Source organism: Panthera pardus, unplaced genomic scaffold (genome assembly GCF_024362965.1).
Source record: "Panthera pardus isolate Hobbes unplaced genomic scaffold, ASM2436296v1 HiC_scaffold_17, whole genome shotgun sequence".
NCBI lineage: Eukaryota > Metazoa > Chordata > Mammalia > Carnivora > Felidae > Panthera > Panthera pardus.
In genome coordinates this window covers 34490365-34509932 of record NW_026526732.1, presented here as the reverse complement: position 1 = coordinate 34509932, position 19568 = coordinate 34490365, and the positions used below count along the sequence as shown (strand labels likewise).

The 19568-nt window shown below is 40.1% G+C and overlaps 1 protein-coding gene across 11 annotated transcripts in view; it reads left to right on the top strand.

The window, feature by feature from the left end:
• Positions 1–19568, top strand: part of L3MBTL3 (L3MBTL histone methyl-lysine binding protein 3) — a 127507-nt gene that overhangs the window by 42361 nt on the left and 65578 nt on the right. For all 11 annotated transcript variants that reach the window (XM_019420634.2, XM_019420630.2, XM_019420631.2 and 8 more), the window contains 3 exons: positions 4941–5076; positions 7017–7108; positions 9634–9785. In XM_019420634.2, the coding sequence (XP_019276179.1) occupies positions 4941–5076; positions 7017–7108; positions 9634–9785 (380 nt within the window). The remainder of the gene's footprint in view (positions 1–4940; positions 5077–7016; positions 7109–9633; positions 9786–19568) is intronic.

Here is a 19568-nt window from a genome sequence, read left to right as displayed (position 1 = left end):
GTTCATCTGTTTTGTTTCTTAAATTCCACATATGAGTGAAATCATATGGTATTTGTCTTTCTCTGACTGACTTCCTTCGCTTAGCGTAATACTCTAGCTCATATACTTTTTTTAGTATTTTGAGGTATCTCTGTGAAATTTTTCAGGAAAAATTGTCCAAGTCTATTTATATATAGCTTAGTCTAGTATATTCCTGAGAGCACTTCTTAGAATTTGTTTTTTTCTTCCTGTGCTAGCGTCCGACTTCCTTCCTCCCTTGAGCCAGGGGTATGTATCACTTGAAAATGCCCCCCAAAAGAGTAAGGTGGTCTTGTGTGTTAGTTTCAGTTATCATAGTATTCCTATAGTAGCTTAGGGAATTTGTAAGAAGCGTGGCTCCTGTGGAACACAGTGACATCTCCTACATGGACCATGACAGTTACAGTAAATAATGATACATAGTTACGTACAGAGTACCTAGGACAATACTGTGCTTAGTACTTTCCCTAGTTCCCCACAAACAGTTGAGACGGCATTGTTCAGTAAATGTAGAAGCAGATTCAGTAAGTGTGGACTGCTTTTGAGAAGTTTAGGTGTAAAAAAGAAGGGGATCTTTTTAAGGGGTGTGTGTGTGTGTGTGTGTGTGTGTGTGTGTGTGTGTTTCAACTCTTGATTTTGAAGGAGATCTATTTTAGTTCGTCCAGTTTTTTATTATAACAGTAATGTTTGCTCATCATGAAAACTTCAACTAGTGTAAGAATGTATATAAATATATAAATATATGTATTTGTTATAAAAAGTAAAAGTTCTCTATCACACCACCTTCTTTTCCTTATTCCATATCCCAGAGATAATGACTCTTATGTGTTTCCTGCGTTCCCTCCAAATGTTTTCTCTGCTTGTAAAAATATGTACATTTTTCTCTTTTTTACATATAAATTGCACAATAATTCTGAAGCTTGCTTTTATGACGGTGTATCATATATTTTACGTGCATAATGTTTTCCACCATCGAGTAGTATTGCATTTTACTTATTTTCTGTTATTCATTTAATTTCTCTCAGACGGATGAACAATTGAGTGGTCTTTACTTTCTCATTGTTCTCATTATTACAAACAGTGCCTTGTGAGCATGATTAAAATGAAAATTTTTGATGCACACAGCTACTTGTTGTTCCAAAAAGTTTTGCAGTTGTTACAAAAAAAGTTTAACAGTTGTATGAGAATTTGTTTGCCTAAGCCTGAGAGATACTCTCTATTTACTTTTCTTTGTCTTCCTCCCCGCCCCCCCCCCTTTTTTTTTTGCAATGGGAAGAGATTGGAGAGTGAATTCTGGAAAAAAAGCAACTAGGGAGCAGAAGATTGGAAGGTTCAGAGAGGGCAGATCATTGATAAAGAGGGGATATGGGAAGATGAAATCCAGAGTTCATGAGGAGGCCCACCCATTAGCCAGGAGCAGGACTCTCCTGTTGGGTTCTAACAGGGTGGGGAGTATGTGCACATGCACGGGCAAGTCTGCTAGTTTGGGGACAGATGTGTGAGGGAGCTTCTTTGTCACGGAAGGTCACGTGAAGGTGTAGCTGAAGGAGGGTGAAAGGGCTGTTGTGAAGGATGGGAGTAGAACTGGACGGGGCCATCTAGAAGGATTGCTACACAGCAGGGATGGAACAGGGAGTGTCTGCCGTACAGGTGCATGTGATTCTCGTTTGTGGTAGTTGTAAGCCATGAATTGCAGATCCTGACCGTTGCTTCTAGGATTAGGTTCCAGGGAGCTTCTGGTCACATTTCCATCAGCTGAACAATATGTAACCTTGTTCATGTATATTTCTGTTTAGTGACATCTTTAATATCTGTTGTTGGTTTATTAACGTGGGACTCAGCCAACAGCACCATAACTCAACGCCTGATGAAGCTGCCCTAACACACATCTTCTCCTTAAGGCACATCATCGCCTTCTTGCACTTAGGAGCACCAGCCAGCGCTTTGGCACTGTGCTTGGGGGCCGTTCCAAATAGCAGAATCACCCACAGGAAGCACAAATGTGAAAAACGTAGCAGTAAGTAGATTGTGCACAGGGTGTTCGATGTACAGAATGAGATGTAAAACAAGAAGGCAGAGAGAGCATTGCCTTCTTCGACCTGAGCCGGGAACTCGCATGATAGGCGGCTCACAGTTTTTGCCGCTCTGTGCGTGCATCTGTTCCCAGACACTGTGGGTACAGATGTTATCACGTAGGTGAAATCGCAGCTAGGAAGTCATGAATAATAAGGATTAAGTGTATGTCTTCTCCCCCTCCCGGCCCCCCAGCAACATTCCCTAGACCAGGTATAGGTGCAGACTAGGTGGGTGCTTGGGATAATGGAATTTTGTCAGGCATGTATTTTGGGAAGGAGGGAAAGACCTCGGGGCAACAATTTAAAGATGTTGGCAAGAAAATGTTTCCCGTGATTGTTAGGGATGGAAGGCCCACGGTGACGGGGGGATGCTAGGGGAAAAGTAGAAGAATCAGCGTGAGATGCTGGACTTCTCATTGAGGTTGAGGAGGAAGTGTATGGGGAGCAGCTGGGTTAGCCAACTGAACAGGAGGATGTCTTCACAGGGCTGGACGCTTCAGTAGTTGAGAGGCAGTGTAGTTCCTCCTGGGACAAGATTCATGAGAGTGTTTGAAGTGGAGAGGAAATGCGGGGAGCAGAGGAGCCAAGGTAGAGGATGAGTCATCCGTGTGTATGGCAGAACCACTCAGGATGGAGACGAAGAGAGTAAGCCAGAGCTTCGTGTCTGATGAGTGAGAAGGGATGTTGGGGAGGACAGCATGTGGGCTGATAAGGACGAGGTGGTGCAGCCACATTTCAAGGTACTCAGAGGAGCAGGGACCCCGGAGTGTGGTGTGGCCTGAGGCAGTAACCCCGCCTGGGTCTCAGAGGGAAGGAGGGGGAGAAGGAACAGTCTCCACCTGAGGGAAGCCTTGACAGGGATGTGTGACATACGCTTTTGAACAAGGAGGCTGAGGATGTAGGAGGTTGTGTACCAAACCAGAGGGTTCCAGAGAGCGCAAGACACAGTGGAGAGATTGTGGGGCCAGGAGGGAGAGGTTGACTCCAGAGGTGAAGCTCAGAGCAGTCGAACCCCGAGGGACTAGAGGGTTAAGTCACTCAGGAGGCTTGTTTCTTGGGCATTGACCGGAGTAGGTTGGCGTAGCTCTGGGGCTGAAGACAGGAGCGGCCGCCGAGCTCCTTCTGGACACGGGGTGGACGTGAGGCGGGGGCCGCCACTTAACTGTTTACGAGAGATTGTACCTGCCTGGAACCCCACCTTGGCTGTGCAGAGGGACTCTAGTCTCCCTGGGGAGGAGTCTGCTCACTCGTAAATCTTATATATGTAACGTATCAAGACATTCCAATTGAAAAAATACTAACATATGAGATAAACTATAAAAAGCCCATCATTTCCTTTTGACCTCTCCCTTTTCACTCCCACTCCTCAGAATAAATCATTGTTAATATTTTGGCATATATTCCCAGACGTTTTACTACTGTGAATTTACATTTATAGGCGTACGTGTAAGTACATACATAAATGTGCATGTATAAATACATATACTTACATGTATGTGTATGTGCACACGTAATGGCACGTGTACACATACACATAAAAATCTACATAGATTCACACATAAGTAACTTTTCTCATAAACTGACTCATCCTGTGCAGTTTGTTTTACCGCTTGAGTTTTTGTAAAGTTTACTATTTTGAGAGAGAGAGAATGCGTGTGCATATGTGTGCCCATGTGCACATGCAAGCGGGAGAGGAGGAGAGAGAGCAGCAGAGAATCCCAAGCAGGATCCACCTGACAGCGCAGAGCCTGACTTGGGGCTTGAACTCACAAACCTGTGAGATCGTGACCTGAGTTAAAATCGAGAGTCCGATGCTTAACTGACTGAATCACACCTGTGCCTCGCCACTTGAATTTTAACAGTATGTTTCAGAGAACTTGCCATGGCAGGAAATAGACAGCTGCCTTATTATCTGGGGGTTGTTAATTGCCCTGGTTCTATGCTCTAGTCTCAAGCTGCTTCTTCCGGCTTCTACAGGGCCAGGTGCTCCTGGCGTGTTGAGACGTCTGGTGCGTTGTGTGGTTCCACTTGAACACATCTGCTGTGCTAGTAGGAAGTAGATTGAGAGGCTGAACTTCTCATAAGAGCCCAAGGCAGAGTGTGACCCAGCTGAAGCCTCAAAAACCCATGTGACCTTTTTAAGTCAGAACTTCCTCAAGAGGGACCCTTTAGGCAGATGTATGGCCTCAGCATTCAGCCCACATTCCGTGAAGTGGGTTCTTACTGGCATTCCAGGGAACCTGTGAATTAAGGAGGGCTTTTCTTTCTTTCTCCCAACCCAGCTACTGGTGGAGAGGAGAATCTGTTGATATCCCTCCGTGTACCACCTTGGTCTGGCTGCATATCCCTGTCTGCAGAGCTTTATACAGGATAGGAGCCAGCATTCACACGGTTTATGGCAGGGCGCCCACCCCGGGACTCTGCTGGAGCTGCGCACCCGTGTTGGGCTGGCTCCATCCCGGCCGGCTCTCCTTGGTGACTTATGCTGGTACAATATCAAGAATGGAGGGAGGACGTGTACATGTGGGAAAATCATTCTTCTCCCAGGATCTGTGTGCTCCTGACACAACTGGGAATGAGGCCAAAGCAATGCGGCTCAGCTCTTCCCAATGCGTTGCCTTTGCCTTTAGAGGTTGGCAGTTTGTTCACTGGATTTTGTGGCTGTTAGTGAGCGTACTTTGATTAACATAGGCCGTGTCGTACTTGATGTCCATGTTGGTTTCTTTTTGCACTTAGATTAATAAATTTTATTTTATTTTGTAAATAAATTTTGTATGCAGATATTCTGGGTATTTGGCCGGGGGTGTTGTTTGCCTTTTAGTCAGTCTTCGTGCTTCCCTATTTCAGGTGTGTGGATATCGGATAAAACTGCACTTTGATGGATATTCTGATTGCTATGACTTCTGGGTAAACGCGGATGCTCTTGATATTCACCCGGTTGGGTGGTGTGAGAAAACTGGCCACAAACTCCATCCTCCAAAAGGTGGTGTCACTTTTTTGTTTCGTACTTTAAATTCTGCAAAAATTTTTTTTAATTTATTAGTTAATTTATTTTTTATATTAAATATAATTTATTGTCAAAAAACCTTTTTTCTTACATGGTGATTTGGAATTTTTAGGAATTCAGACTTCATTAAGATGCACGTAGGCCCAAATTCAAGCTCATTGTTCATGAAAAAAAAACCCAAAAACGTGTATTAAAGTGACAGAAATGTAAAAAGTAGAACCCTACGTAAGAGAGTAAACTGTGTCCGTGTACTTATTTGTATACAAAATAACATTTGACTGATACTTAATTTTGAGTATAAATTTTAGTTACAGATTTTTTTCATGTGGTCCCCCACCTACCGGCTCCAACCGGGGCTACACACAGTTGATCCTCGAATAACCCAGAGATTAGGGGTGCCAACCCCCAGCACAGTTGAAAATCCACATGTAACTTTTGACTTGCTAAAAACTTAATTACTAACAGCCTACTGTTGCCCAGGAGCTTTACTGGTATAACAGAGTCAATTAACATATGTTTCGTAAATTACATATATTACACACTGCATTCTTACAATAAAGTAAGCTAGAGAAAAGGAAATGTTATGAAGAAAATCATAAGGATGAGTAAGTGGGCCTGTACTGTGCAAACCTGTGTTGTTCAGGGTCAAAGATACATATCCTTGAAAAAACAGATTTGAAAACTTTGTCCCAACGTGTTTACACGACTGAGCTTATCTACTGATATTTCATTATATAGAAAATCTTGAGAAATTATGAATTGAACTTATGGATCTTAATATTTAGGCACTTAGGAAGGAGAATGTAGTGCTAAAAGTTGATTTAGGTGGGGATTGAACTCATAGCAATTACATTTTTATTGCTGAGTTCTTTGTAATACAGTCTGCCAGTGGTTTTGCCTGTTTCGTGTTTACATAAAGATCCAAGAATAACAGATCCCATCTTTTTCAGTCCATCCCTAATGTATTTAATAGTATCTTATTTCCTTCCTTTTCAAGGGTTACATTTGGTATTGTTTACTTGATGTCAAAGATCCAGGTGACTGGTTTGATATTTTTGGCCTGTCTCGGGGCTGTTACTTTTTAATGGACTAGCCGTCCTTTGGTTTTAAGTGAAAAATAATGTCAGACTAGCATTTTCAGATGGCTGAGGAAAAAATGAGAAAAAATGAGGGTGAAAAAGAAAATCTGTAAGCCTTTGTATAAATTGACCTCTTGTATATGGCGAATTATTAGCTATTCTTTTCATGCTGCCTTCTGAACTGTAACGGAAGGAGAAGAGAGCACATGAGCAGATAAAATAAAATGCTCAATTTCCTTTTTAAAGGAAATGTTGGCTTTAACAGCATTAAATGTGAAATTGTGAGCATTAAGGCAAGCACATTTCCATTATTGTAATTTGCCAGCATGCTTACTTCATAAATCTTGAATTGTCATTCTTGTGCTGATAGGCTAAAAAGATTTTATCTCTTTTATTACTGTTTTCTCCAGCTTCCCACTTGTTCTGACAAGTTAGTCTCCCAAAATAGAATAGGTGAGGGAAAAATAAATTTCCCCAGATTTTGACTCCTCCAGTTCACTAGTCTACTGCTGAGTAGTTCTGCCTAAATACTGATAGGAACAGCCTGGCAATAAGAAGTATACCTGGGTATGATACATATTTGCTTCCTTTTACCTTTTCTTTGTGTCTATTATCATTCATTCAGAACGGAAAATATAATACAATTTGTTGGGAATAAACACAGCCTGTGTAAGGAAAAAAAATCCATAGTTCTGAATTATGAGTTAAGTTTTGTCTGTTTAAAAAATCGATTATTTGATTTCAGCATGTTGGAGTTGTAGGTAAAAGTGGGGATGGAAACTTAAGTGTGAAATATTTTGATATTTTACTCAATCTGTATATATGTGCTTATCCAAGGTTATAAAGAAGAAGAATTTAATTGGCAGACCTATCTAAAGACATGCAAAGCCCAAGCTGCTCCCAAGTCATTATTTGAAAATCAGAATATAGTAAGTACATTCAAGATACTTTTCCTTTTAAAGGAGGTGACTTTTGAGTGTTTCATAGGATAAAGTATAAATGATAACAAGAGACTAAATATATTTTATTGCTTTGGTGAATAGAGCACTCTTCATTAAACTTTAAAATTAGCTTAAAATCCTTCTGAATCAATGTTTTTTATAGGCATATCATGGTTGTTGTGTTTTATTGAATGGTAGAAGGCTACAGAGTTTGAAGCCCAGGTGTAATTTACAGTGAAAGTGCATAACAGATTAAATTGACTCGGATATTTTATTGTTACTGTCACGTGTTTCAAGTACTGTTGAAATGGGATTCATGTGGTAGATGAATGTAGCCCAGTTCGGATTTGCTGCTGGGGAAGAGGATTTACCTTCACCCTGGCTTGTAGCTTTATTTTGCCTATAACAGAAGCAAAGTCTGAATGTGTATGTATTTCCTACCTTTTTTGACCTGTATTCCCACTTTCCATTGCATGTTCCCTGTTGCACCTCTGAAGAGGCCCATCATGTTCCACTCTTCTTCCTTGTCCACGGTTTGGTCTAATTGGAATTAACAGAGAGCAAGCAGGTGCAAAGCCAAAATGTCCTCTTTCATAGCGGATAAAGGCTCGGTTGGAGTACCCGCATGGCCTCTGTCTGCTGACAAACGAGCTTCTTGATTCTGAGACCTAGAATTAATGAGATGTACTGGCCCTTCCGCCCCATCACCCAGGCCCAGGAGCACTAGAGCAGGGCAGGCCTGCACTCTTGCAGGTCTAGAGCATGCCCCTAGAGGAGCACAGTGCAAGCTCCATGCCCTCTAGGCCAGCTTACCCTTAAGAGTACGATGAGTTCCTCCTTTCAGATTCACCAGTCAGGTAACAGTGAGTGAGACTGCAGAAAGAGACGATCATGTTTCAATAATGGGATTCTCTCCAAAAGGAGATGAATATCAGGGGTGGGCAAGACCATCTCACCCACTCCAAACACCTTCCATTTGGGAAAGGATTTTAACCAGTTGTTTTGAGCATCTGTCTAATGGCTGAAAGATTCTCTGATCAAATTAGACATAAGCGAGGTTGAATTAGAGAACTGAAGGTGTGTGTGTGTGTGTGTGTGTGTGTGTGTGTGTGTGTGTTTAGGTAACTAGTAGAGCTAATGAGCCAGATTATTATTTTCAAATCTCATAGTCGAGAGGAGAGCTTAATTGCCGAAATGTAAATACTGCGTTGTCAGCAGCTATTCTCTGTCAAGACGAGGGAGGAAGGTCAGTTAGGTGGAAAACTTAAGTGGCCCGCTCCACATTTCCTAATCCCTGTCTGGATCTCTGATGTTGAGATCAGTCAGGGATTTGATTAACTGCCTTGAACCGTCATCTTCAATTCTGTGCATTTCTAGCACACAACTGAATCTTGGGCTCTGTGTTTGGTGTCCAAGAAGCAATTAATTTTTCTATTTCTGGATTCGTCTACCTCAGAATATTCAAATATCTGTGGTCAGAACCCTGGTAAATAATTTCAGGACTAAAATGTACTGTCCCAGTGTCTGTGCAGCATTAACGCCTGCTCCTTCTATTCATGTGGGATGTATGCTAACATTTTCAGTACGTGGCTGTCTACATTTTTGGAATGATAGCTGCATAATTATAGTAAAATGAGAGATAACATCTGTTCTGCTTAAAGTAATTAGAATAGTATCTGTATACTTAAGTCTGGACAGAGCTTTTTCTTAAGAGGGATAGAAATAACACTCGTGTGTTATGATTGGCATAACTGATCCAAGTACATTTCTCCGAGTTCTGATAGATTTCCTCACACGAGATTCTAAGGAATGCTTACATTTTACTGCACCTCAAGCACTAAATCTTATTGAGCTATATTATTGTCTTAGTTCCCCGTCCCAGATGGCTGGTAATGTTTGGCTTTCCTTATATTACCAACTGTTTTGAATGGCTGTATGTATTCAGCCAGTTCTTTTGGTGCTATTGTGAATAATATCTGTAGTGTTAGGTAAAAGTTGTAATAATTTGCAGCCTCTCATGTATGAAGATGACCTACTTTCACTAGAGTACTCTTTTGAGAGAGCATTTCAGAAATGGGAGTGAACTTGTACTGACTCATACGCATTTCTAGCTTGATGAAGTGCATATTTTGCATGAAATAATTTTCATTGTTAAGTCTGTAATCAAGAACAAGAAAAACAAAAAGTGAACTAAATGGCGAAGAAAACTTGCCTAACTAGTATAGCTGTCTAACTGCGGTCCAAAACACATATTAAATTTAATTAAACTCTGTGAGGTTGTGGGTGTCTTAGTCTTGAGGTCCAGATAGTTATTTGGATGTACCAATGAGGCATTTTTTTTTCCCCTTCTTGCTGCTTGTTGGAAATTGACCTGGCATAAAACTGGTACATGCTCTTTAAATTACATGAACATAGCTGATGCATGCCAGGTCCTGGAGCAGGACGTGTAGAGAGGGTGCAGATCTTGCTGTTAAGTGTGTGCTTATCTCTAATTAAATCTGCACGTTTCGTAGACAGTGATCCCATCAGGCTTTCGAGTTGGAATGAAGCTTGAAGCCGTAGACAAAAAGAATCCTGCGTTCATCTGTGTTGCTACGGTGACAGATATGGTGGACAATCGTTTCCTGGTACATTTTGACAACTGGGATGAGAGCTATGACTATTGGTGAGACCTTTTCCATTGCTGTGTGCTTTGGTTCACAGGTGTATTCAGGTCAACCTGGTACATGGTTGGAAAACAAAGATGATGCAGAGCTTGTAACAAAAAAGAGCAGTGGTCTGTCCCACTCTTGCACATTTCAGATTTTTCACTCTTCCCCTATTTCACATGGCATGTATTTCTAAATAGCAGCCTTCAGTTTAACTTTGTGCCTTGTATTTTCACTCACTTCCTGCTGCGGAAGTACAGTGTACCCTCCTCCCAACACGTGCACGTACAAGTGCATGCAGGTGCGTACCTCCCCCCCCCATCCTGGGTGTCGTCTATTGTTTTCTGAGAAGACATGTTAATTTTCCTTCATATTTTTATTCCCCGTAGCAATTTTAACCATTTATAATTGCCAAATACAAATCTATTAATTGAGGAATATTGTTTTTAATCCTTAGAGGTTTGGGATATACTGCATTAAGTAATAGGAACAATATATTATAAACTTCTATAACTGTACTTAAAATAAAGTCATCATATTTTGAATAAGCAATGGGAATAATGATTCCCATATCTAATTCATGTTGATTGATCATTACTATTCAGTTTCCTGGTGAAAGGCATTTCTGAAGTGTTTAATTTCTTCCTAGGACACTGGCGATGAGAACATTTTAGAGCAGTGACAGATATCTTTATAAAATATGGCTAACATTACAGTATTAACTGAATATTAATTTGTATAGGTATTGCTACATTTGAGGGAAGCTTGTTTCCTAACCTTACTTTTTAGTATGCATACGTTTAAACATTGAGTAGAACCATCAATAATTTGCATTACCCCTCAAATTGGATTCTTAGACACTCATCAGTTTTCCTTACACTGTTTTAAAAAGGAGAGGCATTGAAAGCCATTTGCCATTCATATTTTTAAAATGCTTTCTATTATGCATTATACATGCTTTTTACAGATTTTTTTTAAGTGTAGACAAGTAGTTCCATGATTACACCACACAGAGTCGAGTACTTTTGAATATTTTGGTGTTTTTCCTCAGCTTTTTAATGCAAAGCATAATCTCCCCATAAGATGTCTTTTTACTCAGTTTGCCATAAACATTTTTATTGAAATATAGACCATTTCAAGCATGTACAAAGGTAGAATAAAAAAATGTAGAATAATAGTGACCCACCCACACCCATTATACAACACTAACCGTCATCAATTGAACACAACCGTTACCATTTGTGTTTCTCACTCTTGTTCTCTCTGTATTCCTTCTCCTAAAATCCTAACTCCGGGATTGTTCTGAAGCAGATTTCAGTATCATAGCACTTCATCTGTGTATATTTCAGTATGTATCTTTTAAAGATAAGGATTCTTTTTCTTCAAATATGTAATGTTATGAATGCCATAATGTCACTAAATACTTAACCATTCTTCCCAATTGCCTTAGTTTTGTTTTTGTTTTTGTTTTGAGGTTTGATAGTTTTAGGTCCTATATAAGGTATACACTTTGTGATTGTTTTGATGTTTCGCCTTCTCTTTTAATAGATTCCTATTCCTCTCTATCCCTTCCCCTTGTAACTTTTTTTTTTTAAACATTTATTTATTTTTGAGACAGAGAGAGAGAGAGAGCATGAACATGAGAGAGAGAGAGAGAGGGGAAGGTTAGAGGAAGAGGGAGACATAGAATCTGAAACAGGCTCCAGGCTCTGAGCTGTCAGCACAGAGCCTGACGCGGGGCTCGAACCCACAGACCGTGAGATCATGACCTGAGCCGAAGCCGGACGCTTAACCGACTGAGCCACCCAGGCGCCCCTCCCCTTGTAACTTTTATTGAAGATATCACGTCGTTTGTCCTGTTAAGTCTCCTATAGTCTGGATTTGCTAATTGAATTCTTCTATTGCTTACCATGTTCATCTGTTCCTCATAGTCCTTTTTCTTTTTAATGTTTATTTTTGAGAGAGATCGAGAGCGTGTGAGCGGGGGAGGGGCAGAGAGAGAGGGAGACACAGAATTCGAAGCAGGCTCCAGGCTCCCAGCCGTCAGCACAGAGCCTGACGCAGGGCTCAAACCCACAAACTGCGAGATCATGACCTAAGCAAAGTCAGACGCTCAACTGAGCCACCCAGGAGCCCCTGTTCCTCATAGTTCTTCTTGGTGGTTTTTGTTTCATTCAAAATTATCTATACCTAACTTGAATGAGTGAATGGATGAGAAAACTTTAAATTTAGTAACACTGCAAATCTGCTCTGGAATCAAATGTGTTTCTCCCCTCCGGTGTTGGATGTACTGTGATGTTGGCAGTCCCAGAGTGATGACCAGATCCAATCCTGTCATTAATAAGGGACACTTTAGGGGCTCCTGGCTGGCTCAGTTGGAAGAGTTTGTGACCTTCTCAGGGTCATGAGTTCGAGCCCCATGCTGGATGTAGAGATTACTCAAATAAATTATAATTTAAAAAAAGAATGATACTTTAAAGCACTTGTTGGTTAAAATGAGAACTTTTGGTTTTAAAGTTCTGATTCATTTAGGGAGATTTTTGTTTTTTAACTTTTGTCTGATTTAAACAAAATGGGTAAATGTTAGTGTGTTATTTTTGTGGTCTTAGAAGTATTAGAGAGTTTTAAAAGTGTAAGTCATTTATTTGACATGAGGTGTGTTTCCTTTAAAAACATTCTTCTAAAAAAATAAAAAAAAGTAAAAACATTATTCTAGAAAAAAGTAATGAAAAGCATGGAAGATTTTGTCACATTCAGTTTCTTTGATTCCAATTGTCTGGGGAATAGGAAAGATCCTGGATTCTTTTTTTAGAAAGAGCAGAGAAGAAAATTGATCTCTTTTAGTACTGATTTTTATACTTTTATGAGCACAAACTAATTATTTTTAGGACAGAATGTACTTTGAGGAATTACTTATACTATTGACATGAAACCATATTTTATTAATTGTCAGAAGAAGAGTACAGTGTGTTCTCTTTCTCAATATCCAATTAAGGCACATTGAAAATTGCTAAAGTGCACTGGAATTTCTCCAGCTTTAGTAAATAGTATATTCTTTGATCTTTGAATTCTGGAATGGTTTTTATCTGCATAAATTACTTGTTTAGGTATGTAATTGAGGTTACAAATTGGATCGCTTTCCCAATTTAAAATAGTTGGGAAGTGAGATTTTTTTTTTTCCCTTTGAAGTTTCTTTCTTTATTTTGAGAGAGCCAGAGAGTGAGAGTGGGGGAGGGGCAGAGAGAGGGGCAGACAGAGAGAATCCCAAGTAGGCTTGAGTGCAGAGCCTGATGTGGGACATTAACTCATGAACCACAAGATCATAACCTGAGCCTAATTCAAAAGTCAGATGCTTAATTGACTGAGCCACCCAGGCATCCCCCTTTTTTTTCTTTAAAGTTTATTTATTTAGATTTTTTTTTCCGCTTTGAATTGGATAGTGATCTTACCTCTTTTTACCTTAGTGGGATATTGAAAACATATACAGTTGACCCTTGAACAGTGTGGGGGGTAGGAGCCCTCACCCCCAGTGCAGTCGCAAATTTGTGTATAAGTTTTGACTCTCCCCATACTTAGCAGCCTACTGTTGACTGGAAGCCTTACTGATAACATAACCAGTTGATGAACTTGTATTTTGTAAAAGTATTATTTACTGTATTCTTACAATAAAGTAAGCTAGAGAAAAGAAAATGCTAGTAAAAAAATCATAAGGAAAACACATTTACAGTAGTGTACTATATTGAAAAAAAATACATTAGTGAGCCCGTGTGGTTCAAACACCTGTTGTTCAAGGGGCACCTGTATAAGTCTGGGTACATTTGTGGTAAAACATATTTAGTTGCAATAAAACATTTTTTCCCTCCATAGAGGAAAATGGAAACTTAATGCAGGATTGAAGTCATTTTTTTTTTTTATGAAAGGAAAATACTGTATCTTAGAATAAAACTTGCTTTACCTCTAAGGTTTCCTATGTGCTTTTATTCCTGGTAATTGTTAGCGCTTAATTCTATCCCCTTGACAGTCATTAGACTAATTAATAATCCTAAGTATCTCAGAATAGACCTAGAAGGGGCTTGAAAGATGGGGAGGAAAGCAGCCATTGAGGTGAGGATGCCCCTGTGCGTAGGCTGTCCTCAACACCTGCTGCCCGAGGACTGGACTCCACGACAGAGCATGCTGTGTGAAGGAGCACCCCTCTCTTCCCCCAGGCACTGGCAAGGAACCTTCCTTGGGGAATTCTTATTTGCATGTGATCTGGTCTTTTGGGAACTGGGAAGGCATGGCAGGACTTAGCAGATGACCGAGTAGAATAGCCGTCACAACGGAATTACAGCTTCAGCTTTCCCTGAATCTCAGTCCAGTGTCCCAGAGAGGCAGGGCAGAAAAGTCAACAAGTAGATCAATGAAAACGAGAAGTACTGAGTTACTGAAGTAGAACAAGCATGGGGCTAGGACCTTTTCCTGATTGTTTCTAAGTGTACTCCAAACTTCAGTTTAATTTTAGAGATGGAGTTCTTTTACCTTTATAAATTGAGAGTAATAGCAATGTTATGTGTCTCCTCAAAGTAGTGTTGAAGAGTTTGCAGCGTGTTGTTAATTTCTCTTTTTTTTAATACTTTTTAAAAATTTACTTATTTATTTAGATAGAGAGCAGAGGAGGCACAGAGAGAGGGAGAGAGAGAATCCCAAGCAGGCTCCATGCGGTCAGTGCAGAGCCCTACTCGGGGCTTGAACTCACAAACCATGAGATCATGACCCGAGCCAAAATCAAGAGTCAGACGCTTAACACACTGAGCCACTCAGGCACCCCCTGTATTGTCAATTTCTGAGAGCAATGTCAAAGTTAAGAGGTTTGTCATCATTGGGGAAGCATGGGTTGGTGGAGGTAATGAGTTACGGAGATGAAAGGAATGTAGGTAGCTCTACACTTCTGCCCTGAGGGGCTCAGGGTCTGCGGAAGGGTAGAAACACAAACACCACTGCCTAAGCTGCAGGGTAGGTGGTTTGTGCTTAGTTATTAGAACCCACCACTTCCTGTCTGAGGGGGCACGTGGAAGGAAGGACTGACTGACTCACTGGAGGGTTCTTGGGGAAGGCTTATTGGAGGATGTAGGATTTGAGCTGGACCATGAAGGATGATAGGAATTGGTACTTAGATGTTGGGATGGAATAGTCCTGGCCAAAGAAAGTATTTGCTTGTGTTTAGGCCCCAAGGGAGCAGACAAACGTATGTTTGGGGAATGGCAGCTAGTCTATTTGAGTGACTTTGTAGAAGGTTGAAGAGATGACTGTATGGGACTTCAGGCAAAGAGGTTTGGCCCTGAAGGTGAAAATTGATCATTGCTTGTTGGGTGGGTGGCAGGGCGGAGGGAGTCCACAGTCAGAGCAGGGTGTTCTGCACAAGGAGAGGTTTGAGCTTGGTTTTCAGGCTGAAGAAATGAGGCCACCGTGAGGATGGTAATTTGGGATACCTGGTCCTGTAGGAGGGGCTAACGGGAAGAAATGAGCTCCCTTCCCTCTCAGCCCAGAGAAAATGAAGAAATGACAAAAATTTGAGTAGGGTAATGAGGTGGCATGTCCTTTATCTTTTCCACGGAGTCCGTGTGTTAGTGAAGAATCAGGTCTTAAGCTTGAAGCAAATTAATAATATTAAAACCAGCCACTGTGGGGAATGGGATTGGACATGGATTAGGGATGAAAGGAAGAACCAGATAACTCAGCCCTGTGAGGTTTGGGGTTTAGTAGCGAAACACAGGGTAATGGAGGCCCCTAAGAGTTAGCAAATTGGAGCCAGGAAAGTGTCCCTGGGAAATAAGTTGACAGTCATGCCCTGGATGTAGGGAGCAGGCGAGGCCAAGTGTCCTGTATTTCTTCAAAGAATCGAAACCATTATGGCTTGAAATGAGGACTTGGATATTTTCCTTAAGGAAGCATCTTGAACTGTTCTTGTTTGACTCTCTGCCTAGATTTGCAGAACCCAGCATGTGTGCATTGTGTTCAGCTTTTGGCCAAGACTTGATAAAACCAGGATCTCTTTCTTTTCACCTGGAAGGCTTGGCAAAATCACTTACCCTCTTTAGATTTCCATGAAATGAATATATCTTAGCATCTGCTCACCTCATCCTTATAAACATGGGCTTTTCATGATTTCTTTCTTTGGTTTCTGACCTTTTTCAAAGTCCACCAGTTGACTGATTGGATCTTTGCAGCCTTCATGAATAATTTGCATGTACTTGTGAAATGGACTTAAAAAAAATATGTTTGACAGGACTTCTTTGACGATATACGTAGAAACCCAAAAGAAAGGAACAGTGATCGACAGTTTACCAAACTTTTCACCATTAGTTGTTCTTCTGTAATTACAGTCCTTTCTGGTTACATTTCTGGTTTTGAACACTAGATGGGACTAAGAGATGACTTATTTTACAGTATTGGTAGCAGAAAGGATTTCCCAGCCTTCCAGCTTTATTCTAAATGAAGTGTTGTTGGCTGATGGACAGAGTAGATGAAAACAGGGCTATTTCTCTTTTCTCTCTTGAGATGGCTTCCTGTTTATTTTAAATGGTGCCTTTGATCGATATTTAGGCAACATTAAAACCTTAAAGATTCAAGTAGTACAGGAGCGTGTGGCCGAGATACACCACGGTATTTTCCTAAATTGCGATTTATAGAGAAACACAATAAAATCAAAGGAATTAGCAATGTCACATGTTCTTACTTTAATCACCACAAGCCTGGCAGGTAATTATAAAAACTATTTGATGGCTGTATTAGACTCCGAAGAAAAATATTAGAAATGTTGTATATGTTTTTTTATTATTATTTTTAATGAGCCCTACGTGAATGAACACCTTTCTCTAAAAGAAAAACAATCTCTCTGAAATTTATGCAATACATGATGAGTAATAATCCATAATGAGTGATTGTCTCCGAAAAGAATAGAATAGCTAGAAATAGAGCTTTATAGCCTTGTTTATACAGTTTATAACAGAATACTTTTATTTCGTTTCATTTCATTTCATTTCATTTCATTTCATTTCATTTCATTTCATTTCATTTCCAGTATAGTTAACATACAGTGTTATATTACTTTCAGGTGTATAATATAGTGATTTAGCAGTTCTACCCATTACTCTCATCATGACAAATGTGTCCCTAATCCTGTTCACCTGTTTCACCCATCCCCTCACCGGACCTCCCATCTGGTAACCATCAGTTTGTTCTCTAGTGTTAAGTCCATTTTTGGGTTTGTCTCTTTTCCCCTTTGTTTTGTTTCTTAAATTCCACATTTGAGTGAAGTCATATGGCATTTGTCTTTCTCTGACTTATTTTGCTTAACATTACACTTTCTAGATCCATCCATGTTGTTGTAAATGGCGAGATTTCATTCTTCTTTATGGCTGAGTAATATTCCATTGTGTATCATGGGATACCTTCTTTATCCATTCATCTTTTTTATCCATTCATCCAGTGATGGACATTTGGGCTACTTCCATAATTTTGCCATTGTAAATAATGCTGCAATAAACAAAAGGACACATATATACTTGTGAATTAGTGTTTTTGTATTCTGTGAGTAAATAACCAAGAGTATGATGACTGGATCATAGGGTAGTTCTATTTTTAATTTTTTGAGGAACTTCTGTACTGTTTTCCACAGTGGCTACACCAGTTCGCATTCCCACAACAGAATGCGTCTTAAGGAATTATATTAAAAAACATTTTATGAAAATATATCATTGTAAGAAATGTACTAATTGCTGTATGAACTTTGCATTGACCTAGCAGTGCTTGCTTTCCTTTCACATTTCTAAAATAATGACATACACAGACACACATAACCCTAATACATAGATTAAGAAAAATAATAGTGTGAGGAAGGGTGGTAGGTGAGAACAAGTGAATAAAGGGAGAGGAAAGAAGAAACCTTTATAAATATTTAAAGATATTTTTCACTGAAATAATTCCGAGAAAAATCAACATTAAATGGGAGCTATCTCATCTCACTTGTTACTTACTGTTCAGGGCTACTAATGTGTAAGTTGGTTTGAAAGAGGTAACTATATCCCATTCACCTAGAGCATGTTTTAGAATGTTCTTTGTTTTTCACTAGTCATAAGATGTTTTTTATTCACCAGAAACTCTAACCACTGTGTTACCTTTCTGGCTTTCTATCTGTTAGTTTTCCATCCAGAGGGCTGTGTTGAGACTTGCTGATCTTTCAGGATAGACTCAACAGATCTGGTTAAAAGAGCAGCACTGGACTCTTTGGCATCCATTAGACCACTGTTTTCCAAAGTGTGTTCTACAGAACACTGGTGTTCCACGTGATGTTAATGGATTGCCCACTAGAGCAGTGTTTCATAGTTAAGTATCTTTAGGAAATGCTAGGTTAAATAATTTGAAACTTGTTTGTTTATAGTATAATTTCACAGTCTTCAGTATGCTAATGATGCATTAAATATTTTGACCGTTTGGCCCTGATTTTCTTTTTTAACTTCATTACACCCTTTATGTTTGAAGACACCAATGGGGATTGTTCTACCAACTTTTTTTTTTTTTTCTTTTTTTTTGTCCTTTACAGATTTTAATTGTGATCTGTCTCTAGATGCCTCCACATTTATTTTGTAGTATTGTTATAACTATTCCTTTGTAACTATAGCCTCCACTGCCTTATGTTGTGTTTACCTGGCCAAAACCCCAACCCTGGTTCAACTAACTTTGTGCCTACCTCATGCTTGTGCCTGAGTGGTTGAATGTGGCTAGAGAAAGGCACGACATGCTCACTGGTCTGACTTCACATTCATGACTGCTACCCTCCGGTGAGCCCTAAGGCCTGCCCCACAATCCTACTAAACAGATTCCTGTTTGTTCTTCCATACCACTCAGTTCCACTCCTTTTTCCCCCAGACGTCTCTTAACCTCCATTTCCCACCCTCCCTCTCCACTGATAGCCTTGTGTCCTGGTCATTGAAGAAAAAGACAGTCAGGGGAGGCGTCCTCGTGCTCCCCCTGTTGTCTGGTGGGTGTATTCCTGATCTCTACCCATCGACAGGACCCTCTCTGTGACGGTGGGTGTGCCTGTCCCTGCCTCAGGGGCCCAGTCTCACACACAGGGTTCCATTTCCTCACCAGGTCATCCCTCTTTGTTGATTATTTCTACCAGTATCCAAACAGGAGAAAGGATTTAGCAGGTTTTTTTGATAACTGGGGGAGCCCTAGCACATAGAACACTACCCTGATCATGGTAGTTGGTCAGCATGTATTTCTTGAATAAATGAAGTAATAGTTCCCATCTTTTAAAAAGAGTTTTATTTTAAAGTAATTTTAAACTTAAAAAATAGTGTAGAGTGCGGTGCCTGGCTGGCTCAGTCGGTAAAGCATGCGATGCTTGATCTCACAGTCATGAGTTTGAGCCCCTCGTTGGGGATAGAGTTTACTTTTAAAAAAGTAGTACAGAGAATTTACGTATATTCTTCACTCAGCTTCCCCTTGAGTATTTCCCAATTTGAAAAAACAAAAAAAACAAAAACAAAAAACAAAAGTTTCCTTTTGCTGTCTAACGTTACAGGTCTCTGTTTCCTTTTAAAACAGCTACTTGAATGAGTATGTTTTCTGTACAAGCTGACTCTGTCTGCTGTCCTTCCATTTTCTCTTAAACCCACCCTGTTCCAGCTTTTGCCCTTTCTTATTCCCAGCTCCACCAGAACAGCCCTTGCCAAGAATGTTAATGAACTTTACATTGGTAAATCCAGTAATCAGTTCTTGTTCTTTGATCTAGCGTGAGCATTTAACTTAGT